This window comes from Schistocerca serialis, chromosome 12, assembly GCF_023864345.2.
Source record: "Schistocerca serialis cubense isolate TAMUIC-IGC-003099 chromosome 12, iqSchSeri2.2, whole genome shotgun sequence".
NCBI classification, from domain to species: Eukaryota; Metazoa; Arthropoda; class Insecta; order Orthoptera; family Acrididae; genus Schistocerca; species Schistocerca serialis.
Genome location: NC_064649.1, coordinates 169,003,261 through 169,030,821, shown reverse-complemented (window position 1 = coordinate 169,030,821; position 27,561 = coordinate 169,003,261). Strand labels below are relative to the sequence as shown.

General features: G+C 40.8%; 2 protein-coding genes across 2 annotated transcripts in view; both read left to right on the top strand.

The window, feature by feature from the left end:
* Positions 1-1,002, top strand: part of LOC126427920 (uncharacterized) — a 176,264-nt gene extending 175,262 nt beyond the window's left edge. Inside the window, exon 8 of the mRNA XM_050089815.1 lies at positions 863-1,002. The gene's annotated coding sequence lies outside the window, so the exon portion shown is untranslated. The remainder of the gene's footprint in view (positions 1-862) is intronic.
* Positions 919-27,561, top strand: part of LOC126428026 (molybdenum cofactor biosynthesis protein 1-like) — a 38,473-nt gene continuing 11,830 nt past the window's right edge. Inside the window, exons 1-2 of the mRNA XM_050089905.1 lie at positions 919-1,089; positions 19,265-19,489. Of these exons, the coding sequence (XP_049945862.1) occupies positions 919-1,089; positions 19,265-19,489 (396 nt within the window). The remainder of the gene's footprint in view (positions 1,090-19,264; positions 19,490-27,561) is intronic.

Genomic DNA, 27,561 nt, shown 5'->3' with positions numbered 1-27,561 from the left:
GGTCAACTCATACAAATATCTGGATGAAATGAAATGGTGACATAGACTCACTTGTAGGCAAAGCAGAATGCAGACTTCAATTCGTTGGTAAGATACTGGAAAATGCAATCAGTCTATAGAGGACATTGCTTACAAAATACTTGTGTGGCTCATTCTAGAATATTGCTTAAGTATGACCCATAACAAATAAGGCTAATGGCAGACATTGAATATATACAAAATAATGTAGCATGATTGATCATAGATTTATTTGATGCATGGGAGAGCATCAAGAAGCTACTCAAAATTGGAAATGCCAGACAAGTGAAGATAGACGCCAAATATATGACAAAACCCAACTTATGAAATTTCAGGAACCTGTATTAAGCGAGGTATTTAGGGATTATACAATAACCACATATGTATCACTCCTATAGGGACCATGAAGGCAAGATTAATTACAGCATGCACAGAACCATTTAAAGAATCATTCTTCTCACACTCCACATGAGCATTGAATGGGGAAAAACCATAATGTGTGGTACAACAATGTACTCTGTCGTACAACCCACAGTGGTTTATACAGTGTGCATGGAGACATGGAATCAGTTGACAGTAGCTGGGTAATGGTTCATATTGATTCCCATTCCCCTGTTGCAGTAGGTGATTTTATGCCTCTAATTATTTTTTCATTGCTATCTTAACTTGCATTCTTCAATTCAGTTTATTAACCCTTCTTATCTCTTTGTTTTAGGGCAAATGTACAGTTAACTTTTAAGGAATTTGTATTTTCAATTTATCAACTGGAGTTTTGTTTCATATGCAGCATCAATGTTACAAATCATTTGTTTCAGTTTCTTTAGAATAATTTGCTGTTTCACAGGTGCCTTGAAGAAAATAAAAGATCTCGAAAGTGTCTTAATGACAACCGATGGCCTCATGTTGACAAGACAGCTGGTTGCCTTGCAGAGGGCAGGGCTTGATGGTCTGAACATCAGCTTAGACACCCTGCAGTCCCGACGCTACAACCAGATCACGAGGAGGAAAGGCTGGGAGCGTGTCATGGCTGGCATAGATCTAGCCTTGCAACTTGAATACGACCCTGTGAAGGTATTACTAGTGCAGCTGTCATCGCTTGCAGACTTTCATAAGCAAAAGATATAAATCTGTTGTTAAGAATATCAGTACAAGAATCACCATTTTAAAGCAGTATGCCCTCACCCTCGCCCCCATACCCGCTCCCACCATCACCCCTGTCTCCACACTGCAGCTGTAAGTGAAGGAAGGTATATTAAGACAGAAGAAGTAAATTTTAGCTGACGATGCAAACAGTTTCGTAGTTTATACAACATAAAAAAATATGCCTTGCAAGTTTACCAATTAAATATCTTATATTTTCCTCCCAAGAAAGTCTTATGAGACTCAAGATCTTTACAGTTTCTCTTTTTTTCTTTTGTGTCTTTAGTTTAAAATAAGTTTCCTCTATTGTGGTGTTGTTTTGAAAAAAATACTCGATTGTTTGGAAAAATTATTCTTAATTCTGTAGTCACACTTTTGTTGTGTCTAAGTACTACTGGTTTCAGTAGCAAGTACCAGCATCAGTTCATCTTATTATCAAAAATTTCGTTGCAAAATAAAAGCTGACCACTGTGGCCGAGCGGTTCTAGGCACTTCAGTCCGGAACCGTGCTGCTGCTACGGTCGCGGGTTCGAATCCTGCCTCAGGCAGGGATGTCCTTAGGTTAGTTAGGTTTAAGTAGTTCTAAGTCTGGGGGACTGATGACCTCAGATGTTAAGTCCCATAGTGCTTAGAGCCATTTGAACCATTTTGCAAAATAAAAAGCTTCTGTACAACTGCAAACTAGACATACCATTTTCAGGGTGCAGTTCACATCTATTGAAAGCACAACAGTGACCTTTTCTTTTAGTAGATAAGACACCTACTGGGGTAAGTGACTCGATGACTGCACACAAGAAGTTGTCATTTATTCCATATGTAGCTACCATGCAGAATCATATTTTGTATTAGTTTGTCCTTACTCTTCCAAAAGGTTAAACCTTGTCTCTGCAGCCACAGCTTCCTCTCTTCAGCAGTTGTCTTCATCTCCATGTGTGAAGAAAATCCCATTCATTGATCATATTGTTTAAGTAGGATGTTCTCAGTCATCCCCTTGTTTTCTTACCTACGATCTTGCCTCCAGAAATGTTTTTTAAAAGACTATCGTCTCCAGTTAAGTGTCCAGTGTATTTTGCTTTGCCCTGGCCTATAACTTTCAGTGGTTCTTTCTTCTCTCCTATTTCCTTTAATTTTTCTGTCAATGCAGCTAGTTCTTGTAGTTCTCCTCCAGAACCACATTTCAGCAGGTTTGAGGCGAGCTTCCTTTGGCTTTTCTAATGTACAGATTTTGCATCTGTGTGTCAGAACACTCCACACAAAGGTCTTTACAAATATTTTCTTAATGTGGAAGCTGATATGTTTATTCAGTTGCAGCTTCTTCTTATTTTGGAAGGAACTCTTCACCTGTGCTATTCTTTTCTTGAATGTCTTGAAATATTGATTGTTTTCTTGCAAAATGCTACTGAGATAGTGAATTTCAGTTCCTTTCTTGAGTTGCTCATTGCCTGTTCTTGTGTCAGTCCTACCTCCACCTCCTTTCTTGTCCGTAGCCATAACTTTTGTCTTCTTTGTATTCATTTTTAGCTTTAGTTTTACCATTTCTTGATTTAAGGCCTGAAACATTTTATTTAGTTCCTACTCTGATTTACTATTGCAATGTCGTCAATCTGCAGTGTATATGCATGCAATTGAGTTTCCATATTGACATCATGCTCCAAAAACCACCTAACTGTGTGTGGCAGGGGGTACGTCTCATGCCACCAACTGATCCCCTCTGCCTTGTTCCACTTGTGAACAGTGCTTGGGAAGAATGACTGTCAGTACGCTTCTGTATTATCTCTAACTTCTCAAATTTTCTTCTCGTGATCATTTCGTGAATTGTATATGAGAGAAACTATTATGTTGTCAGACTCTTCTCGGAAACTACTCTCTCGAAATTTGGGTAGTAAATCTTTCCGTGATGCACAACTGCTCTCTTATGGCATCTACCACTGGAGTTGCTGAGCATCTCTGTAATGATCTCACGGTGACTAAATGATCCTGTGACAAAACACTCCGCACTCATTGGATCTTCTTTCTCTCTTCTGTCAGTCCTACTGGGTAAGGACACGGGTAATTTACATTCACTTAAGATTCTTCCTGTGGATCTTAGTCTGGCATCTGCTTTTCTATTGCTGTTTTATGTGGTCATTCCACTTTAAGGTTGCCCTGGATAGTTACTTCTAGATATTTTACGGTAGATTCTGTTTCCAGCAATTTGTCATTAATAGTGTAGTTGTACAGTGTTGGATTTCTTTTCCTGTGTGTGTGTGTGTGTGTGTGTGTGTGTGATATGTTACATTTATTTATGTGCAGGGTCAACTGCCAGAGCCTGCATCATTCACCAATCCTCTGCAGGTCATTGTGCAAATTGATACTGTCTTCTGTTGTTGCTACTTTCTGATGGACAAGTGTAGTACCTGTGAACAATATTAAGGAGCCTCTGACACTTTCTACTGGATCATTTATATACATTGTAAATGTAATGGTCCTATCACATTTCCTTGGAGTATTCCAGAAATTACCTTTTGATTCTTGTCATCTTTTCTTTGTTGTTGTTATTACTTCCTTGATGAACATATTAAGGAAGTAAGGTGATAGAAGGCACCCGTCTCTCACTGCCCTTCTGGTTTTCCTTCTTTCATATCAGGTTCAGTACTCTGACGTTTGTATATACTCAAAATTAATCATCTGTCCTTCCACTTTGGACATTACTTTAAGGAATGATGATATAATGGTAATCTGTTTATTAAACAATATTTTAACGATACACTATGCTTTCTGATCATATAGTGGCATGATGATGGAATTTGATACTGAAATTAGTAATCATTAGACAAAATAAAAGTGAAGCTATAATAAAAGAAAGTAATATTTTGGGTCATGTCAGTTGTTGTTCCAAACAACAGCACGTCAGGAATAGGTTCAAATGGCTCTGAGCACTATGCGACTTAACTTCTGAGGTCATCAGTCGCCTAGAAGTTAGAACTAATTAAACCTAACTAACCTAAGGACATCACACACATCCATGCCCGAAGCAGGATTCGAACCTGCGAACGTAGCGGTCACTCGGTTCCAGACTGTAGCGCCTAGAACCGCACGGCCACTCCGGCTGTCCAGGAATAGGTACTAAATTATTTGTCCACTGATGACCTCACAGCTTAGAACACTAAAACACAAATGTTTATTGTTTGTTATGTGCCCTGGTAGAGTTTACAACTGTTTACAGTTCACGATTGGTTGTTGGAGATTGGGCGTTACTCACTTAGTGTATTTAGTGCACAGTGCAGAAAAAGGCAGTGTCCAGAAAAGTAAACAAGTGTAAAGGCAAAAGTTTCATGACAGGATGTTGTGTCACAATACTTGGAAGACAATTATAGCCAAAGACAGAAATTTAAAAGAAACTGGCTCATTTGAGCTGCGGAGACCTAGTCGAGGATTCTCAGTAGATAATTGTTAGCACAGTAGAATTTATAAAGAGACAATGTCAGTTCGTGTGAGGGAAGGTTGATTGGTAAGTACCTATCAGCTTTCTCATAAAACTCACAATTTGAAGAATACACATCAAGGAAAAGGTAGAAGTCCAACAGTGTCAAATCTAGACAATAATATCGATCATCCAACAGTTTTACAAAATCCCCAGTTGTACTTACTTTACTTACTTACTTACTTACTTACTTACTTACTTACTCAGATTTGCTGTGTACCATACAAGGAACTGGTTTCCACTAGTTCACTCGATCAGCTGCCAAGTTCTCACCTTCCTCCAAGTTTGTGTCCATGCATTGAAGATTCTTTGCAAAAGTTCCAGGTGTTAAAAGGTCTTCCTGTACATCTCTATCTGTCCATTGATTTCCACAACAGTGTTGATTTTAGGATTCTTCCACCTTACATGCATAGAACATAACCTGCAATCTTCAGTCTTCTTTCAACAATAATTTTGTGCAGGCTGTGTAGACCTCGTATTCTCAGCACTTCATCGTTTGTAACTTGGTTGGGTTAACATCTTCAGAACTCATCTCTAGCATTGTTGGTGAAAAATATGGAGACTGTGTGCTGATTTTACTGACATTTTCCAAGTCTCACACATATAAACGATAAAGGAGTACAGTCAAAGCTTTGTTGACATATTACAGACCTAATTGCCATATGGACTGATTTTCCAGTTCTGCTGGTGATTTCTGCATCTGTGACCTCATTATTACATATAAAGCTACCGAGATATGGAAATCTGTCAACATCTTGTAGTATCTTCTATTGCACTGTAATCGGGGAAGAGACGAGTAATTTCCACTTACTTTCCACATTCTGTTTGCCTTATCTCTATTAATTTTCAGCCCTACACAACAGGGCATTTAATGAGAAAGCAGATAAAAATTAACTTGATGCCTTCCAAGGAGACGGTCTCTACTACGTCTCTACTCCTTCTAGTCTGTCTATGTAAGTGTAGACCAGACATGGTTTAAATTCAGAGAAATAGTATCGACATCAATTAAGAGATACATGCCAAATAAATTGAAAGGATACCAAATAAATTAAAAGGGTGGTGCACAAAATATGTCAAAACTCAGCTGCAGAAGCAATGAAAAAAAGCATGTCAAAATTTAAAAGAATGCAAAATCTCCAAGATTAGCGATGTTTTACTGAAGCTCGAAACTTAGGGTGGGTTTCAGTGCAAGATGTGTTTAATAGTTCCCATAGTGAAGTCTGGAAGAAAATCCAAAGAGGTTCTGGTTGCATGTGTAGTACACCAATGGCAAGACACAACCAATACCTTCACTGTGCAATAGCTGTGGTAATGTTACTGATGACAGTGCTACTAAAGCAGGGTTACTAAACACGGATTTCTGAAATTTCTTCACCAAAGACAACAAAGTAAATATTGCAGTATTCAAATCAAGAACAACTGCAACTGTGAGTAACTTAGTAGTAGCTCTCCTCAGTGTAATAAAGCAGTTATGTTTCTTTCAGAGAATGCTGATACAATAGCTCCATTAGAAATCATATATAGCCGCTCATTTGATAAAGATCCATACCGAGAGACTGAAAAGTTGCTCAGGTCACACCAATGCTCAAGAAAGAAAAGAGGAGTAATCTACTAAATAACAGACTCATATCACTAATGTTGATTTGCATTAGGATTTTGGAACATATATTGTGTTTGAATATTATGAATTATCTCAAAGATAATGATTCATTGATAAATAGCCAAGATAGATTCAGAAATATCGACCTTTTAAAACACAGCTAGCTCTTTAGTCACACAAAGTAATAAGTGCTGTTGACTGGGGATCTCAAATTGATTCCGTATTTGTAGATTTCCAGAAGACTTTTTGAAACAGTTCCCCACAAGCATTTTCTAATCATATTGTGTGCCTATGGAGTATAGTCTCAGTTGTGCAACTGGATGTGTGGTTTCCTGTCAGAAAGGTCACAGTTCATAGTAATTGATGGAAAATCATCAGGTAAAACAGAAGTGATATCTGACATTCCTCAAGGAAGTGTTATAGACCACCTGCTGTTGCCGATCTACATTAACAATTTAAGAGAGAATCTGAGCAGTCCTCTTAGATTGTTTGCAGATGATGCTATCATTTACAGTCTTGCAAATCATTTACTGTCTTGTAAAGTGATCAGATGATCAAAATGAACTGCAAAATGATTTAGGCTACCTATCCATATGATGCAAAAAGTGGTAACTGACCTTAAATAATAAAAATTGTTATGTCATCCGCATGAGTAGTAAAAGGAATCTACTAAATTTTGGTTACATGATAATTCACGCAGATCTAAAGGGTGTGAAGTCTATTGAATACTTAGGAATTACATTTACAGATAACTTAAATTGGAATGCTCACATAGATAATGCAGTGGGAAAGCAAACAAAAGACTGTGATTTAATAGTAAAACATTTAGAAGATTAGGATTACTAAAGAGACTATCTACAACTATACTTGTCTGTCCTCTTTTGGAGTATTCTGCATGGTGTGGGATCCTTACCAGATAGGACTGACAGAGGACATCATTTAAAAGTTCAAAGAAGGGCAGCTCATTTTGTATTATTGGGCAACAGGAAAGTGCATGCCACAGATATCGCATGTGAATTGGGGTGGCAGTCATTAAAGCAAAAGCATTTTGCTGGAGCAGGTTCTTAAAATTTCAATCATCAACTTTCTCCTCCGAATGTGAAAATATTTTGTTAGAGCCCTCTTACATAGGGAGAAATGATCATTGTAAAAAAATAAGAGAAATCAGAGCTTGTACGGAAATATTGAAGTGTTTGTTTTTCCTCAAATGCTGTAGGGGAGTGGAATGGTAGATAAATAGGTTGAGGGTGGTTCTCTGAACCCTCTGCCAGCATTTAATTGTGAATTACAGACTAGTCATGCAGATATAGATAATGTAGATAGGCTTTCAATATTCGTGGCGCTTTGGAGTGACCCCTTTAAAATAACACTTTACCAGTCTTCTTAATATGTATTTTGGTAACCAGGTTGATAAGAAGTTACAACAATACTCTCTTATTACTCCCCAGTTTTGGGTTTTATTAATGAACAAAATCGCCGCAGTGTTCCATAACAATTACGGGCTGAAGTTTCCTGCTGATGGAACCAATATGATTTTCTGTGTTTCTGAGCATACAGGTTGTGTACGCTGTTTGGAGTCTGGTGTATGCTGAATCAAATGTTTTTATTGTTGTGATCTTCCATCTGAAGATTGGTTTCATGGAGTTGCCCATGCTAGCCTATCCTGTGTGACCCTCTTCACCTCTGCATAACTACTGCAGCGTACAATAACTTGAACTTGCTTACTGCAGTCAGTTTTTGGTCTCCTACAGTTGTTACCCCCATTATATTCACAGATGACCACATATTGTGGAAATTGCATATTGTAATGTAGGATGCAATAATAACGTACGGAAAATTTCTGTTGAAAATTACGAATTATTTAGGAATAAAGGAGATGACTCACCAAAAGGCAGAAGCACTGTCTAATCGATAGGACACGAACAAAAGGTCTGTAGAATGAGATTTTCACTGTGCAGTGGAGTCTGCACTGATATGAAACTTCCTGGCAGATTAAAACTGTGTGCCGGACCAAGAGTCGAACTTGGGACCTTTGCCTTTCGTGGGCATGTGCTCTACCATCTGAGCCATCCACCCGACCCGTCCTCACAGCTTTACTTCCACCAGTACCTCGTCTTCTACCTTCCAAACTAAAAGGTACGTTGCTTGGCGAGCTTCCAGAATGCACTTTCTTTTTCTAGCTGTAGGGAAAACATGTGCGCGCGCGCGCACACACACACACACACACACACACACACACACACACACACACACACATGCGCATGCATGTCTCCTTATGTTGTGGTCGCTCAACTGCCAGCTCTTTACTGGCCCACGGTGGATGTTCTGGAGTGAGGTGGGGCTTTAGAGTGGGGTAGGATGGGGTGGGTTGAGGCAATGTGAGGGATGGAGAGAGATGGGAGGCAGGGAGGGGTTTGGAGGGAAGCGTGGGAGAGTGGGGAGCCATCTGTGGGCTAGCTAGGGGTGCAGGTAGAGGGGTCAGGCGACAGACAGCTGGGCACTCATAGACTAGGGTGTGACGTGAGATAACAGCACACAACTAGCTGATTGGGGGGGGGGGAGAGGGGGGAGGGGCGTGTGTGTGGGAGGGGGGGGGGAGGGGGGCTGGGAGTTAACTTGGATTTAGGCCAGAAGGCAAAGGATGTGCTGTAAGTATGGCTACAAAAGTTGAGTATTCTTAAATAAGATCAGCTGGTGCCAATGTATTGGAAAGTAACTGGCACACAAAGTGCAATTGTGGCTCCTTTTTCTTTATGAATTTTAAATAGTCTGCAGAGCAAATTCAATTAGGAGGATCAGGCATTTGCGTGGGTCTAGGAAAGCAAATTGTAGAGCCAGATAAAAGGCGCACAAGACAGGAGGGGTACTACTGCTCATCACTGCTGTATCGTGCTACTAGTACGTGTCAGTGTGAGTGGTGTTGCCATACATGCGTCTTTAAATTGGTCACCCACTGATCATTGCAGGCTGGCTGCTGGAGGCCGTCTCTGGGAGCCAAGCATGCGGCGCGGTCCCTGCCGTGCCATCTGCTGGCGACTCGCACATATATAAGTGTGGAACAGTGCTGACTGACTCTCTGTGTGATTCTAGTTTGTAATGTGCACATCAGTGTTCTGTGTCTTGTTGAGTCCTTAGAGGCATATTGTTCGGAGGTTATTATTAAAGCCATATTTGTGCCACTTGGATCACACTTCAGTATTACTTGGTTAGTACACCACCACAAATACGAGGGCCGTTCAGAAAGTAACCTCCGGTTGATTTAAAAAAATACACCAAGTTAAATAAAAATATTTTAATATATACATCTTACAATTACATCTTTGCACTATTTTTCTACATAGTCTCCATAGCGATTGAGGCACTTATCGTATCTCTTCACAAGCTTTGAAATTCCTTCTGCATAAAAATCACCCGCTTGTCCCTGGAGCCAGCCTGTGACCGCATCTTTGAGCTCTTCGTCGTCATCAAACCGCTGTGACCCGAGCCATTTCTTCAAATGCATGAAGAGGTGATAATCACTTGGCGCCAGGTCTGGGCTGTAAGGTGGATGGTTGATAACGTCCCACTTGAAGGACTCAAGAAGGGCCGTTGTTCTGCGAGCAGAGTGAGGACGGGCGTTATCGTGCAAAAAAACGATACCGGAAGTCAGCATACCACGGCGTTTGTTCTGTATAGCCCGTCGTAACTTTTTTATTGTTTCACAGTACACGTCTTGATTAATGGTCATACCATGTTCCATGAATTCAACCAACAACACCCCTTTGACATCCCAAAACACCGTTGCCATCAGTTTTCTGGCAGAAAAATCTTGCGAGGCTTTTCTTGGTTTGGTAGGCGAATTTGAATGTGCCCACATCTTTGATTGTTCTTTTGTCTCAGGGTTCACGTACTTAATCCAGGTTTCGTCACCGGTCACGATTCTGCTTAACAATGGTTCTCCTTTGTCCTCATAACGTGGCAGAAAGTCTAATGCAGAGGCCATTCTTTGAGTTTTGTGGTGGTCAGTAAGAATTTTGGGCACCCATCGTGCACAGAACTTATGGTAACCCAATCTTGCTGTCACTATCTCGTACAAGAGAGTCTTAGAAATCTGTCGAAAACCAGTAGACAACTCCGACATTGAGAAACGTCGATTTTCACAAACTTTTGCATCAACTGTCTGAACGAGTTCGTCAGTCACCAATGATGGTCTTCCACTCCTCTCTTCATCATGAACGTTTTCTCGTCCACTTTTAAATAAACGTACCCATTCACGGACAACTCCTTCACTCATAACTCTTGGTCCATACACGGCACAAAGCTCACGATGAATAGCTGCTGCAGAATATCCTTTGGCTGTAAAAAACCTTATGACAGCACGCACTTCACATTTGGCGGGGTTTTCTATTGCAGCACACATTTCAAACTGCCACAAAAACTAAACTAGCGCAGGTACGACATTCACTCGACCACGGTTTGATGTCGACTGACCTGTTGAGTGCGTGAACGCACAGATGACGTCGCTATTCCCCCCACAACCCGCACTGTGACCAATCGGAGGTTACTTTCTGAACCGCCCTCGTATATGGACCGGGAATGTACATGCTTTGACAGTTTGGTACGTCTCTCTCTTCTAGGACTGACATGGTAGCTGCCTTGGATTTCTTAATGACCTTGTCAACCACAAACCGAATCTTTTTCTCTGATTTCCCTGAAGAGATTACATGACAGCAGAGACTTGTAAAATTGTGTTACCCATTTCTCTAGCCAGTGACGATTCATTCTATACCTGTAGATACAGTGTCCTGTAGGAGTAGAACAGCAAGAAATACATAGCTTCTCTAACAGTAATGACAGTTTATCACCTCCCAACACTACATGTGCCAATGTTTCAGTGCATTTTTGAATATGTTTGTTAACAGATTCATCAACACAACAAAAATTTACGATCTCAGTAGCATCTTATTTTTTAACTCATACTTTACTATTCATGAGAATCTTCATCGCTGCTCTTTGATTCGTCAGAGCTCCCTGCTGTACTTTGTTTTATTTCATAGTCAGAATTAGTTGAAATACCACCTACCGTATTTACTCAAATCTAAGCTGCACTCAAACCTGAAAAATGAGACTCGAAATAAAGGAAGGAAAAAAAAAAATTCCCGAATCTAAGCCGCACCTGAAATTTGAGACTCGAAATTCAAGGGGAGAGAAAAGTTTTAGGCCGCACCTCCAAATCGAAACAAAGTCGGTCCATTGTAATATGAGACGCAATTTAGGTCGAATGAATGACGCTACAGCTACAGTAGTTTGGTTCGAGTCGTAAGCTTAGCAGTTAAGCTTTACCAGGTAGCCATTGCTATGCGTCAGGCGCTCCGTCCGTATTTATACTGGTACCCTTCCTTTTTCACGTGCTTCGTCTGGTTTGAATCGATTGCTTATTTTGCTTTGATCTGATAAGTGCCGTTCTCTTTGTTATAGGTGTTTACGTCACTCTGAGCGGAAAATGCATTACTGTACTGTGTCACGCATTGTTTGTAGCATTATGATAGTGAGTGTTTACGGCCTGTCGCCGCTCGCGGCATGGCTTGCTTATGTGCACGCTACCGCCGCTTACAATTTAAAAAAAAAAAAAAAAGAGAGAAATCGTCTCATTAGCGAAACAATGACAAGAGACTACTATTTGTTGTTATTTACACTGCTGCTTTCTTTGATAATGATCAACAAGAACCAAATAATAGACTGCGTATGATAGAACATGTTCTGAATGAGAGTTGGGCGAAAATTTTTCTCCATTTGAAAATCTTTGCGGCCGCTTCTTTAGTACATCAAATTCTGCACAGAAATTAGAGTCATCTTAGATTTAAAAATCTAGTCAGTTGCCGTGCTTCATTTCTGACTGTATCACTATTAGGCACAAGAATAATACGAATATAAACATGAAACGATACGTATATTCTTCCGCGTTTGCTGTTGTCTCACTCTAGTTTCGTAGTTTATTAGACAGACAGGATTTAAATAAGATAGCAGCAAACACGAAAGAATATGTGGCAAAATGTTTATATTCGTATTACTCTTATGGTGAAGAGAATACTGCATGTGATTCACATTTCATCAGGTTCCTATTAGCAACCATCTATTCTCACAGGTAGGAAAAAATTCAGAACGTAGAGTTGGCCATATTGACAAACATCGCAAACAGTCTTGCCAGTCGGATTTTCGTAATACATTGAAGTTCTGCTACATTCGAAGATGAACAATACGGAATTTGTATTTACTTCGTTGGATAATGTATGAAAATCGTCTTCCACCTTTTTTTTTTAAATTTATTTACTGACGCAGAGGTTTTGACGCCAGTATTTACCTTTGTGCCTACGAAGCATGCCTGTGTAGCGCTACATATATTCGACGGCAGAAGTTAGTTGTGGCAGCACCTACCGACATTTTTCAGAACTTCCACTTGCTTTGCACTTGATTCTAAGCCGCAGGCAGTTTTTTGGATTACAAAAACCGGAAAAAAAGTGCGGCTTAGATTTGAGTAAATACGGTACATCCGCTCCTTTGGATTCAACTTCTTCAGTATTATCTTTCAAGTCAACACCTGCTAATCTGTGAGACCGAAATGATGAGCCATACTACTCTATTTCACTGTGCCTGTTTGTTTCATTTGTATAAAATTTTATTCCATCATAGATGCTGCACTTACAGTTTGATATATGCATTGCAGCAGCAGACACAATAAAAGTAGCAATCAGCAGTGCTTAGTTTGTTGAATGGGTAAAAAATATGCCATTGTCCCAGTTCCACATATCCCCAAAATTTGATTCTGCCAAATTCTGTACTCTCTGAAATCGAATGTTTAATCCAAAGATGAAAGTGGACAAGTTTGATGCAGTATTGCTAATATTGTTTATTACTCATCTTGCTGAATGAAGTGCATACCGTGTCCTTTCTGAAAGGTTTGCAGAAGTAATGCACATACCAGTTTTCTAAAAACTTACATTGAGATTGTGCTCTCCTTCCTCTTGTACAAATTAGTAGAGCCCTTCAGATTACTCCACAATATGCCTCTTGGCAAGGTGGTAACGACCACACACACACACACACACACACACACACATATATGCGCACAAATGCAGATCACACATACATGACCACTGTCTCTGGCTGCTAGGGCCAGACAGGGAGCAACTGCGCATCATGGGAGAAACAACGGTCGTGTGTGTGTGTGTGTGTGTGTGTGTGTGTGTGTGTGTTTTGTCCACTTTGGAAGAAGACTTTCTGATCAAAAGCTTACGTGTTTAGTAGGCTTTTTGTTGTGCTTGTCTGTGACCTAACATCTCCTGTATACAGTGAATAGCAATGTATCTTTTTTATAATATGGTCATTATTCCAGCCTAGATTTTCTATTGTTTGTTTCCTTTTAAGACCTTATAAAGACAGTTACTGACAATTTCTTTTTTCTTATTGGAGAAAAGTAAAACCATATGGGGGCCAGATGTAGATTGTAAATGAATATGGAATAGAGTATTTTTATTCTCCCTGTATGCAGTGTCAATAACGTCACCTCACACACTTCATTTCTGGCAGCACCTCCTTCTCAACACATGACTGTCCCCCACCACCTCACCATAGTCTTCAAGTTATATCCTATAGCACTTCTGGGTGGACAAATAGATGAAGGATGTAGTTTAAAACAGTATAACTAAACTTAAAAGTCAAACTGCCCTTTTATAGAGACTGCCATCATTATTTAAACATACTAAACAACATCAAAACATCATCATCATCATCATCATTTAAGACTGATTGTGCCTTTCAGCGTTCAGTCTGGAGCATAGCCCCCCTTATAAAATTCCTCCATGATCCCCTATTCAGTGCTAACATTGGTGCCTCTTCTGATGTTAAACCTATTACTTCAAAATCATTCTTAACCGAATCCAGGTACCTTCTCCTTGGTCTGCCCCGACTCCTCCTACCCTCTACTGCTGAACCCATGAGTCTCTTGGGTAACCTTACTTCTCCCATGCATGTAACATGACCCCACCATCTAAGCCTGTTCGCCCTGACTGCTACATCTATAGAGTTCATTCCCAGTTTTTCTTTGATTTCCTCATTGTGGACACCATCCTGCCATTGTTCCCATCTACTAGGACCTGCAATCATCCTAGCTACTTTCATATCCGTAACCTCAACCTTGTTGATAAGGTAACCTGAATCCACCCAGCTTTCGCTCCCATACAACAAAGTTGGTCGAAAGATTGAACGGTGCACAGATAACTTAGTCTTGGTACTGACTTCCTTCTTGCAGAAGAGAGTAGATCGTAGCTGAGCGCCAACTGCATTAGCTTTGCTACACCTCACTTCCAGTTCTTTCACTATGTTGCCATCCTGTGAGAATATGCATCCTAAGTACTTGAAACCGTCCACCTGTTCTAACTTTGTTCCTCCTATTTGGCACTCAATCCGTTTATATTTCTTTCCCACTGACATTACTTTCGTTTTGGAGATGCTAATCTTCATACCATAGTCTTTACATTTCTTATCTGGCTCTGAAATATTACTTTGCAAATTTTCAATCGAATCTGCCATCACAACTAAGTCATCTGCATATGCAAGACTGCTTATTTTGTGTTCACATATCTTAATCTCACCCAGCCAGCCTATTGTTTTCAACATATGATCCATAAATAATATGAACAACAGTGGAGACAGGTTGCAGCCTTGTCTTACCCCTGAAACTACTCTGAACCATGAACTCAATTTACCGTCAACTCTAACTGCTGCCTGACTATCCATGTAAAGACCTTTAATTGCTTGCAAAAGTTTGCCTCCTATTCCATAATCTCGTAGAATAGACAATAACTTCCTCCTAGGAACCTGGTCATATGCCTTTTCTAGATCTATAAAGCATAGATACAATTCCCTGCTCCACTCATAACACTTCTCCATTATTTGCCGTAAGCTAAAGATCTGGTCCTGACAACCTCTAAGAGGCCTAAACCCACACTGATTTTCATCCAATTGCTCCTCAACTAATACTCGCACTTTCCTTTCAACAATACCTGAGAAGATTTTACCCGCAACGCTGATTAAAGAGATACCTCTGTAGTTGTTACAATCTTTTCTGTTTCCATGTTTAAAGATTGGTGTGATTACTGCTTTTGTCCAGTCTGATGGAACCTGTCCCGACTCCCACGCCATTTCAGTTATCCTGTGTAGCCATTTAAGACCTGACATTCCACTGTGTTTGATGAGTTCCGACTTAATTTCATCCACCCCAGCTGCTTTATTGCACTGCAATCTATTGACCATTTTCTCCACTTCCTCAAATGTGATCCTATTTCCATCATCATTCCTTTCCCCTTCTACCTCGAAATCTGAAACATTGCTGATCGTATTTTCACCTACATTGAGCAACTCTTCAAAATATCCCCTCCATCTGCCCAAGGCATCCACAGGATTCACCAGCAGTTTTCCTGACCTGTCCAAAATACTTGTCATTTCCTTCTTACCTCCCTTTCGAAGACTGCTAATTACACTCCAGAATGGTATTCCAGCAGCTTGACCCATAGTCTCCCACCTGTTTCCAAAGTCTCCCCAAGATTTCTTCTTGGATGCTGCAATTATCTGTTTGGCCTTGTTTCTTTCTACAACATAACTTTCTCTGTCTATCTGAGTTCTAGTATGTAGCCATTTTTTATACGCCTTCTTTTTCCTTTTACAGGCTGCCTTGACTGTGTCATTCCACCAAGCTGTTTGCTTCCTCCTACTTTTACACACTACTGTTCCAAGACATTCTTTAGCCACTTCTAGTACTGTGTCCCTGTACCTTGTCCATTCCTTTTCCAATGACTGTAATTGACTACATTCCACTAACTGGTACCTTTCTGAGATCACTGTTATGTACTTGTGCCTGATTTCCTTATCCTGAAGTTTCTCCACTCTTATCCCCCTACATAAGGACCTGACCTCCTGCACTTTTGGCCTCACAATCCCAATTTCACTGCAGATTAAATAATGATCAGTGTCATCAAAGAATCCCCTGAATACACGTGTGTCCCTCACAGCCTTCCTGAATTCCTGATCTGTTATCATATAGTCAATGACAGATCTGGTTCCCCTGCTTTCCCATGTATACCGGTGAATGTTCTTATGTTTAAAAAAGGAGTTTGTGATTACTAAGCCCATACTGGCACAGAAATCCAAGAGTTGCTTCCCGTTCCTGTTGGCCTCCATATCCTCTCCAAATTTACCCATAACCTTTTCATACCCTTCTGTTTGATTTCCAATCCTGGCGTTAAAATCACCCATGAGCAGAACACTGTCCTTGTCCTTAACTACATCACTGAGTGCCTCATAAAAACTATCCATCTTATCTTGATCAGTCCCTTCACAATGCGAATATACTGACACAATCCTAACTTTCTTGCTAGACACTGTCAAATCTATCCACATCAGTCGTTCGTTTACATACCTTATTGCAACTACGCTGGGTTCCATTTCTTTCCTGATGTAAAGCCCTACACCCCATTGTGCTATTCCTGCTTTTACTCCTGACAAGTAGATCTTGTATTCTCCCACTTCCTCTTCTTTCTCACCCCTTACCCGAATGTCACTAACAGCTAAAACGTCCAGCCCCATCTTACTTGCAGCGTCTGCCAGCTCTACCATCTTCCCAGAGCAGCCCCCATTGATATTAATAGCTCCCCATCTCATTACCATTTGTTTGCCAAGTCGTATCTTAGGAGTCCCTGGTTTGTCAGTTAGAGGTGGGACTCCATCACCTCCAAAGGTCCGAGGCATTTTGCTCTGATTGTTACCAGCATCATATTTAAAGTACCAGGGAAGCAGGTTGCTAGCCTTACTTGCCCTGAGTCCCATTGGGTTTTATCCCTAACGGCTGAGGGACTAACCGGTGGATTTGGTAGTCTTTGCCGTATGAGCACAAAGGTGACCATGATTCAGAATATGTCCAAGATGCCCAGCCTTATTCCAAAGTAACTGGTATCCCGACTGTCGGGACCACTTACTTGGCCACTCATACATTGCCCGTGGTTCATGAACTAGGACATGACTACAGGAACCCACACCATGAACCACATCAAAACAGTCAAAAGAAATTTTTTTCAAAAGAGCAGATAATTGTAGTGAAATTCATGAAAGGATTGTTTTAAATTGTTATATCTTAAATCAATAAGTATGTCAGCACTTCCCAGGATTTTCTGGCTTAATTAAGACTAGGTCATGCCACCACAGTGGTCAGACTGTGGACTTGCCTTCGAGAGGACAACGGACCCGAGTCCCATCGGGCCACCAAAATTTGGGTTTTCCTTGATTTCCCTAAATGATGTAAGACAAATGCTGGGATGGTTCCTTTGAAAAATATGACATTCAGCTGAGGAAGCTAATTTCTGTGGCAGGTCTGGTGACACAGTGCTGCTGGAAGCACGAGTATTTCAGGGCACACCATTCATTGCACGTTGTTAAACATAGGGCTCTGCTGCAGACAACCCCTGTATGTTCCCATGTTGACAACACTGTTGAATTACAATTTCTGTGGCTCAGGAGCATTGAGATTGGGCAGTGAATCAATAGAAATGTGTCATCTGGTTGAATCATTCGTGTTTCTCATTACACCTGCTTGACGGTTTTGTGCACATACACTGTCAGCAGAGTGAATTGGTGCTTGAAAGGTGCACTTTGCTACAGACTTAGGCCAGTGGGAGCAATATTATGCTATGGAGGACATTCACCTGGTCTTCTATGGGACCTGTGGTAGTAACTGAAGGCTCCATAACAGCTTTGTTCTGTGTGAACATTATTGTGCACTGACCGCACCCTGTCCCTAATGAAGGTGACATGTTTCAACAATATGACTTTCAGTGTCACGAGGCCAGAATCAAATTCACCCCTTCTGAATCTGATGGAATACATCTGCGGTGCTATCAGATACCACTTCTGCACCCAGAAACCACTGATCTCCAATTTATGGGAATTACATGACCTGTGCTTAGACATGTGGTGCTGCATAATGCTGGGAACATTCCTCACATAATGCTGGGAACATACCTGAAATTTGCTGAACTTGTCCCACACAAAATCACTGCTGTATTGTGTTCCAACAGTGGACAAACACAGGAGGTCATAGTGTTTTGTCTCATCAGTTTATATGTTCAATGCTTGAATGAAAGGTGTGCTCTTTTCCTTTTTTCTGCCATTGCGTGTATGTGTAAAGCAGGATGATCTACCATTTGGGCTTGTTTATATGAAGGCTGTCAGTATTACCACCTGCACAGATACTAAATGCTCCTTTTGTGAAGACCTTTTATCTTGAGAACACTTTTAACTTTGTTTCACAAATGGCAGCACAGTTTCAAGAAAGCTTCTTAATGTAATGTAATAGTTAAAATAATACCTTCAGCAAAAGATGTGTGCGTTGGAATGGGGAAAATGATTGGAGATGTATGTAGTTTAATTTTCGTAAATTGTTAAGAAGGTTAACAGCTTGGCATGCTAAGATAAATTCCCACATTCTCTAAAAAGAGAGAAAAAGATTAATTTAACGGAATCAGTGAGGTATACAAATATAACAACAGACTTGTAGAACCATTATTTTGTAGGTTAGATTAGATTAGATTCAGCTTTTGTTCCAAGACCCAAAACATGAGATGATTCTCATGGGTGAGTAACATGCCAGAAAGTATAACATAAAAAATATAAAACATTTGAATACCCTGATCATTTGTCAGGAGATTGTCAAACTAGGTGAATACAATACAAACTGGAACAGCTAATATTTTCAGAATTGATACGCTGTCAGACTGAAACATTGTTATGCACTATTAATAAATTTATCAAACAAAAAGTACATAATCTTGACTGTTATGACAAAGTGCTCTCAGAACTGAAATCTAACAGACATTCTTATTTAAGCTGGCCTAACAGCCACTGTTAAGATATTCATCTATAGAGTAGGATGAGTTGCCTATCAAAAAGTCTTTCAAACTCTGTTTAAACCATGCTTTATCTGATACCAAGTTTTTAATGGTGTCTTTCTTCCACAGATAAATTGTGTTGTAATGCGAGGTTTTAATGAAGATGAAGTGTGCAGTTTTGTGGAGTTAACAAAAGAGATAAATGTTGATGTAAGATTTATCGAGTACAGGCCTTTCAGCGGCAACAAATGGAATGATGGGAAGATGGTCTCATTTAGTGAAATGCTCCAAATAATTAGAAAGCAGTGGCCTGATTTTGAACCTCTTCCCAATGGGCCCAATGATACCTCAAAGGTACGTGCAGTATTACATATGAACATACATTGAAAATAATTTAATGTTTGTGACTTACTACCAATCACAAGAATACTTCACATCTGCTGGTGGTATGAGAGATGGACTGGTTTAGTTACATATTTCTCATCCCATTCAGTAAGTCTGTCCTGGCCTGGGTTTCTGTGCAGCTTTTCTGCAACTCTCCCCATTTCCTAAACCTTGACAATCCTTTTCTTTCTTCCCTTTTCCTTCCCCTTCATTGTTTCTGCCAGAAGAAGAAGCCACTGGCTCCGAAAGCTTGCACATTTCCATAACTTTAAGGGGAGTTAGAAGGGGAAAACATTCTTTTTCACTTTTTCGGGTTTTTATCTGATTATAAAATTTGCAATTTTCCAAATAAAATGATATGTATATTACTTATAAACTTGCGTGGGAAGTATTTTATTTTATTTTCTAAAATATAATCTACACCAGGTGAAAATGTTAAAATTTTTACATGCATTACTTCAAGACCTAATAAAATCGGTAATTTTTTATATACAGGGTAGTCCATTGATCGTGACCGGGCCAAATATCTCACGAAATAAGTGTCAAACGAAAAAAATACAAAGAACGAAATTTGTCTAGCTCGAAGGGGGAAACAAGCTGGCGCTATGGTTGGCCTGCTATAAGGCGCTGCCATAGCTCAAACTGATATCAACTGTGTTTTTTTAAATAGGAACCCACATTTTTTATTACATATTTGTGTAATACTTAAAGAAATATGAATGTTTTTGTTGGACCACTTTTTTCGCTTTGTGATAGATGGTGCTGTAATAGTCACAAACATATGTCTCATAATTTTAGACGAACAATTGGTAACAGGTAGGTTTTTTAAATTAAAATACAGAACGTAGGTACATTTGAACATTTTATTTCGGTTGTTCCAATGTGATACATGTACCTTTGTGAACTTATCATTTCTGAGAACGCATGCTGTTACAGCATGATTACCTGTGAATACCACATTAATGCAATAAATGCTCAAAATGATGTCTGTCTACCTCAATGCCTTTGGCAATACGTGTAACGACATTCCTCTCAACAGTGAGTAGTTCGGCTTCCGTAATGTTCGCACATGCATTGACACTGCACTGATGCATGTTGTCAGGCATTGTCGGTGGATCACGATAGCAGATATCTTTCAACTTTCCCCACAGAAAGAAATCCGGGGACGTCAGATCCAGTGAATGTGTGGGCCATGGTATGGTGCTTTGACGACCAATCCACCTGTCATGAAATATGCTATTCAATACTGCTTCAACCGCATGCAAACTATGTGCCGGACATCCATCATGTTGGAAGTACATCGCCATTCTGTCATGCAGTGAAACATCTTGTAGTAACATTGGTAGAACATTACGCAGGAAATCAGCATACATTGCACCATTTAGATTGCCATCGATAAAATGGGGGCCAATTATCCTTCCTCCCTTAATGCCACACCATACATTAACCTGCCAAGGTCGCTGCTGTTCCACTTGTCGCTGCCATCGTAGATTTTCCGTTGCCCAATAGTGCATATTATGGCAGTTTAGGTTACCGCTGTTGGTGAATGATGCTTCATCGCTAAGTAGAACGCATGCAAAAAATCTGTCATCGTCCCGTAATTTCTCTTGTGCCCAGTGGCAAAACTTTACATGACGTTCAAAGTCATCACCATGCAATTCCTGGTGCATAGAAATATGGTACAGGTGCAATCGATGTTGATGTAGCATTCTCAACACCGACGTTTTTGAGATTCCCGATTCTCGCGCAATTTGTCTGCTACTGATGTGTGGATTAGCTGCCCCAGCAGCTAAAACACCTACTAGGGCATCATCATTTGTTGCGGGTTGTGGTTGATGTTTCACATGTGGCTGGACACTTCCTGTTTCCTTAAATAATGTAACTATCTGGCGAATGGTCTGGACACTTCGATGATGTCGTCCAGGATACCACGCAGCATACATAGCACACGCCCCTTGGGCATTTTGATCACAATAGCCATACATCAACACTATATCGACCTTTTCCGCAATTGGTAAATGGTCCATTTTAACACGGGTAATGTATCACGAAGCAAATACCGTCCGCACTGGCGGAATGTTATGTGATACCACATACTTATATGTTTGTGACTATTACAGCAGCTGGCCGGAGTGGCCGAGCGGTGCTAGGCGCTACAGTCTGGAAACGCGTGACCGCTACGGCCGTAGGTTCGAATCCTGCCTCGGGCATGGATGTGTGTGATGTCCTTAGGTTAGTTAGGTTTAAGTAGTTCTAAGTTCTAGGGGACTGATGACCTCAGAAGTTAAGTCCCATAGTGCTCAGAGCCATTTGAACCATTTTTGACTATTACAGCCCCATCTATCACAAAGCAAAAAAAGTGGTCCAGCTAAAACATTCATATTTCTTTACGTACTACATGAATATGTAATAAAAAATGGGGGTTCCTATTTTTAAAAAATGCAGTTGATATGAGTTTGACCTATGGCAGCGCCATCTAGCAGGCCAACCATAGCGCCATCTGGTTTCTCCCTTCAAGCTAGATCAATTTCCTTCTTTGTAGTTTTTTCATTTGATGCTTATTTCGTGAGATATTTGGCCCGGTCACTATCAATGGACCACCCTGTAGAAAGCTGTGGATTGCTGTGTTATAAAGGTTAAATTATGTGTTTGTATTGGTAGCACTCTCAAAAATAGTATCGTATCTTTTCATAATATAAACATGCTTTGTATATCGAAGTGCTAACATTTTTCCAAGGAAAAGTGACGAATAGACTGGTAAATCTCTCAAAAAGTATGACTCCAAAATGAAGTGTTTTTAAGAAATGTGGGTTTCATGGTAATAAATTTTTGAATAAAGAGAAACATTGTGTTCAGCATATGGTGTGTGAAGTTACAGACAATGAAATACTGGCAAACTCATCAGTATCTAGAGAAACACCCATTAGTGCTTCGAAGATTAAAATAAAACATAGTGATAACACAGTTTTCTCAAAACAAAAGTCATGTAAACGGTAGGTTAGATTATATTCTGGTACATTTACACATCCTAACAGGGGTGTTATGTGAATGTGTGTGCTGTATGTATGTGGAGGGCCAGTTAGTTTACATGAAGACATTGAGGTATCAAATGGACTAGCCAGAAAACTTATCATTAATTCTGCCAGTTGTAAATATACTCATTCATTTTGGAATTCTGATAAGTGTAAAGATAATTATTTTGAAATAAATGTTAGGTGGTTTTATGGATTGAGAGCTATTGGCAAAGGACACACTGCAGCAGAAACAATGTGTGTCGTGATGTATATGCCACGCCCACTTTGTAAAATCGACAAGTATGCAGGATTTATTGGAGCTGCTGTGAAATCTGCTGCATGTGAGTCAATTAAGGGTGCTGCAAATGAAGCTGCTGAAATAAACGATGGTATGATTGACATATCAGTAGCTTTTGGGGCACTTGGTAGAAGCGCAGCTACAGTTCTAAGAATTCTGTTGCTACAGTGACCAGTGTGGATACTGGAAAGCTAATAGATTTCCAGATTTTAACCAAACATTGTTATAAGTATAAATCAGGGAATGAAGAAGGGCATATCTATGACAGAAATTATGAAGGACAACTAGTCGTACGGAGGCCTGTGCAGCTGTTGAAATTTATAATCGATCTGTAAACTAAAGGGGAGTGTGTTACACTAAGTTCTTAAGTTATGCAGACTCAAATGCATATAACAGTGTAGTAGTCACTCATCCTTATGGTGAGAAGCTTATCACAGAACTGGAATGTGTTGGTCATGTCCAGAAGAGGATGGGTACCAGATTGAGGAAGTTGAAACAAAGTTTGAGAGACAAGAAACTTTCAGGTGGTAAGGCCATAAGAAGCAGGCTGACAGACAAAATGACTGATGTACTACAACAGTATTATGAGATTGCCATTAGAAATAATACTGAGGATTTGTTGAAAATGAAGCAGGCAGTATGGGCTACCTTCTTCCAGAGACTGTCAGCTGATGATAAACCAGTACACCATCTTTGCCCTCCTGGATCTGGTTCATGGCGCAATTACCGCAATGCCCAGTACTCAAACAGGTCATACAGCCATAAACATTCTATCCCAGCAGCAGTTGTGGATATCATAAAACCTGTTTACAGAGACCTGGCAATCCTGAATTATTTAAGAAGTGTCTCCATTGTCAGACTCAAAATCCCAATGAGTCGTTCAATAATCTTATAGTGTCAGTGTCATCGTAACTGCCGTCTGCGTCACGTCTGCTGTGCAGCGAGCTACGCTAATTTAAGTATTAACTCTATTTTTCTTACTTGTCACTTCTTCTTCCGTGTGTTTTTGCTTTTAGGAAGCTTTAATTGTCGAGTGCTAGTAATAGTGTTCCATAGATTTCGTGTTTGTTTTGAATACAGTCAGAGAGAGTCCGTTTAGTCAGCCATAGTGCCAGTAGTGCTAGTGTTTGTTTTCAATACAGTCCAGAGACAGGTAGTGCTATTTTCATTGTTTTCTACAGTTTAGTCAACTATCAGCCGCCTTTAGTGAATTAGCAGTCTAGTTATAAGTTGATTAACTCTCTACAGTAAATTGATTTCTTAGGATGGATAGGATGTGTGACTGCTGTGTACGGACACAGGAGGAGCTGGCCACTGTTCGCGAACAGCTGAATGTGTTGATGGCCGCGGTCAGCCGCCTTCAGGCTGCTGCCTCGGAGTGTAGTGGCAGTGGGGAGTCTGGTGCGTTGCATGGTACACCCCAGGTGTTACATGCTTCACCCACTGACCCTGCTGTCGAGACATCTTTGCGGGTACCGGGCGCGGTTGGACCACCCTCTTCCCAAGGGGAGTGGCGGGTTCAGCGGCGTTCGCGGCGCACGAGGCGGAGGGTCAGTGTGGAGGCTGGCCGTGTGGCATCGCCCGTTCTGCTTGTGAGTGGACATGTGGCCACTCCTTCAGCAAGATCTGAGCAGGCACATGGGGGGAGGGGTTTATTAGTTATTGGGAGCTCCAACGTTAGGTGGGTGATAGAGCCCCTTAGGGAAATAGCGGAAAGGTCGGGGAAGAAGGTCAGTGTTCACTCTGTCTGCTTGCCAGGGGTCTCATCCGAGATGTGGAGGAGGCCGTGCCAGCGGTGATAGAGAGCACTGGGTGCACCCGACTGCAAATTGTTGCTCATGTCGGCACCAATGACTCCTCCCGTCTGGGTTCAGAGGACATCCTCAGTTCGTACAGGCGGTTAGCGGAGTTGGTGAAGGCGGAAAGCCTCGCGGGGTGGAATCTGAGCTAACTATTTGTAGTATCGTTCCCAGAACCGATAGTGGTCCTCTGGTTTGGAGCCGAGTGGAAGGCTTAAACCAGGGGCTCAGACGATTCTGCAGAGATCTGGGGTGCAAATTTCTCGACCTCCGCTATCAGGTGGAGAAATGTAGGGTCCCCCTGAATAGGTCAGGCGTGCACTACATGCAGGAAGTGGCTACAAGGGTAGCGGAGTACGTGTGGAGTGCACATGTGGGTTTTTTAGGTTAGAGAATTCCCTCCCTAGGTCTGACAAGACATCTCCTGAGATGCGGCAAGGTAGGAGTAGACAAAATGCAACAGGGAATAACAATATTAATGTGCTAATAGTAAACTGCAGGAGCGTCTATAGAAAGGTCCCAGAACTGCTCTCATTAATAAACGGTCACAATGCCCACATAGTACTAGGGACAGAATGTTGGCTGAAACCAGATGTAAAGAGTAATGAAGTTCTAAACTCAGATTGGAATGTATACCACAGAGACAGGCTGGACAGTGAAGGGGGAGGCATGTTTAAAGTGATAAGAAGTGCAATAGTATCGAAGGAAATTGACGGAGATCCGAAATGTGAAATAATTTGGGTGAAGGTCACGGTTAAAGCAGGCTCAGACATGGTAATTGGATGTCTCTATAGGCCCCCTCGCTCAGCAGCTGTTGTGGCTGAGCACCTGAAGGATAATTTGGAAAATATTTCGAGTAGATTTGCCCACCATGTTATAGTTCTGGGTGGAGATTTTAATTTGCCGGATATAATAGACTGGGAGACTAAAAAATTTCACTGGATTCTTTGACCCTGCCACCCGTTATGAAAGTTTAAGAGCTTTATCCGAAAACTACCTTGAGCAGTTAAACAGAGAACCGACTCGTGGCGATAACATATTAGACCTTCTAGTGACAAACAGACCCGAACTATTTGAAACGGTTAACGCAGAACAGGGAATCAGCAATCATAAAGCGGTTACTGCATCGATGATTTCAGCCGTAAATAGAAATATTAAAAAAGGTATGAAGACTTTTCTGGTTAGCAAAAGTGACAAAAATCAGATTTCAGAGTACCTGACGGCTCAACACAAAAGTTTTGTTTTAAGTGCAGATAGTGTTGAGGATCAGTGGACAAAGTTCAAAACCATCGTACAATATGCATTAGATGAGTATGTGCCAAGCAAGATCGTAAGAGATGGAAAAGAGCCAGCGTGGTACAACAACCGAGTTAGAAAACTGCTGCGGAAGCAAAGGGAACTTCACAGCAAACATAAACATAGCCAACACCTTGAAGACAAACAAAAATTACGCGAAGCGAAATGTAATGTGAGGAGGGCCATGCGAGAGGCATTAAATGAATTCGAAAGTAAAGTTCTATGTACTGACTTGGCAGAAAATCATAAGAAATTTTGCTCTTATGTCAAAGCGGTAGGTGGATCAAAACAAAATGTCCAGACACTCTGTGACCAAAAAGGTACTGAAACAGATGATGATGGACTAAAGGCCGAAATACTAAATGTCTTTTTCCAAAGCTGTTTCACAGAGGAAGACTGCACTGTAGTTCCTTCTCGAGATTGTCGCACAGATGACAAAATGGTAGATATTGAAATAGACGACAGAGGGATAGAGAAACAATTAAAATCGCTCAAAAGAGGAAAGGCCGCTTCACCTGATGGGATACCAGTTCAATTTTACACAGAGTATGCGAAGGAACTTGCCCCCCTTCTTGCAGCAGTGTACCGTAGGTCTCTACAAGAGCGTAGCCTTCCAAAGAATTGGAAAAGGGCACAGGTCATTCCCGTTTTCAAGAAGGGACGTCGATGTGCAGAACTATAGACCTATATCTCTAACGTCGATCAGTTGTAGAATTTTAGAACATGTATTATGTTCGAGTATTATGACTTTTCTGTAAACTAGAAATCTACTCTGTAGGAATCAGCATGGGTTTCGAAAAAGACGATCGTGTGAAACCCAGCTCGCGCCATTCGTCCACAAGACTCAGAGGGCCATAGACACGGGTTCCCAGGTAGATGCTGTGTTTCTTGACTTCCGCAAGGCGTTCGATACAGTTCCCTGCAATCGTTTAATGAACAAAGTAAGAGCATATGGACTATCAGACCAATTATGTGATTGGATTGAAGAGTTGCTAGATAACAGAACGCAGCATGTCATTCTCAATGGAGAGAAGTCTTCCGAAGTAAGAGTGATTTCAGGTGTGCTGCAGGGGAGTGTCGTAGGACCGTTGCTATTCACAATATACATAAATGACCTTGTGAATGACATGGGAAGTTCACTGAGGCTTTTTGCGGATGATGCTGTGGTATATCGAGAGGTTGCAACAATGGAAAATTGTACTGAAATGCAGGATGATCTGCAGCGAATTGATGCATGGTGCAGGGAATGGCAATTGAATCTCAATGTAGACAAGTGTAATGTGCTGCGAATACATAGAAAGAAAGATCCCATATCATTTAGCTACAATATAGCAGGTCAGCAATTGGAAGCAGTTAATTCCATAAATTATCTGGGAGTATGCATTAGGAGTGATTTAAAATGGAATGATCATATAAAGTTGATCGTCGGTAAAGCAGATGCCAGACTGAGATTCATTGGAAGAATCCTAAGGAAATGCAATCTGAAAACAAAGGAATTAGGTTACAGTACACTTGTTCGCCCACTGTTTGAATACTGCTCAGCAGTGTGGGATCCGTACCAGATAGGGTTGATAGAAGAGATAGAGAATATCCAACAGAGAGCAGCATGCTTCATTATAGGATCATTTAGTAATC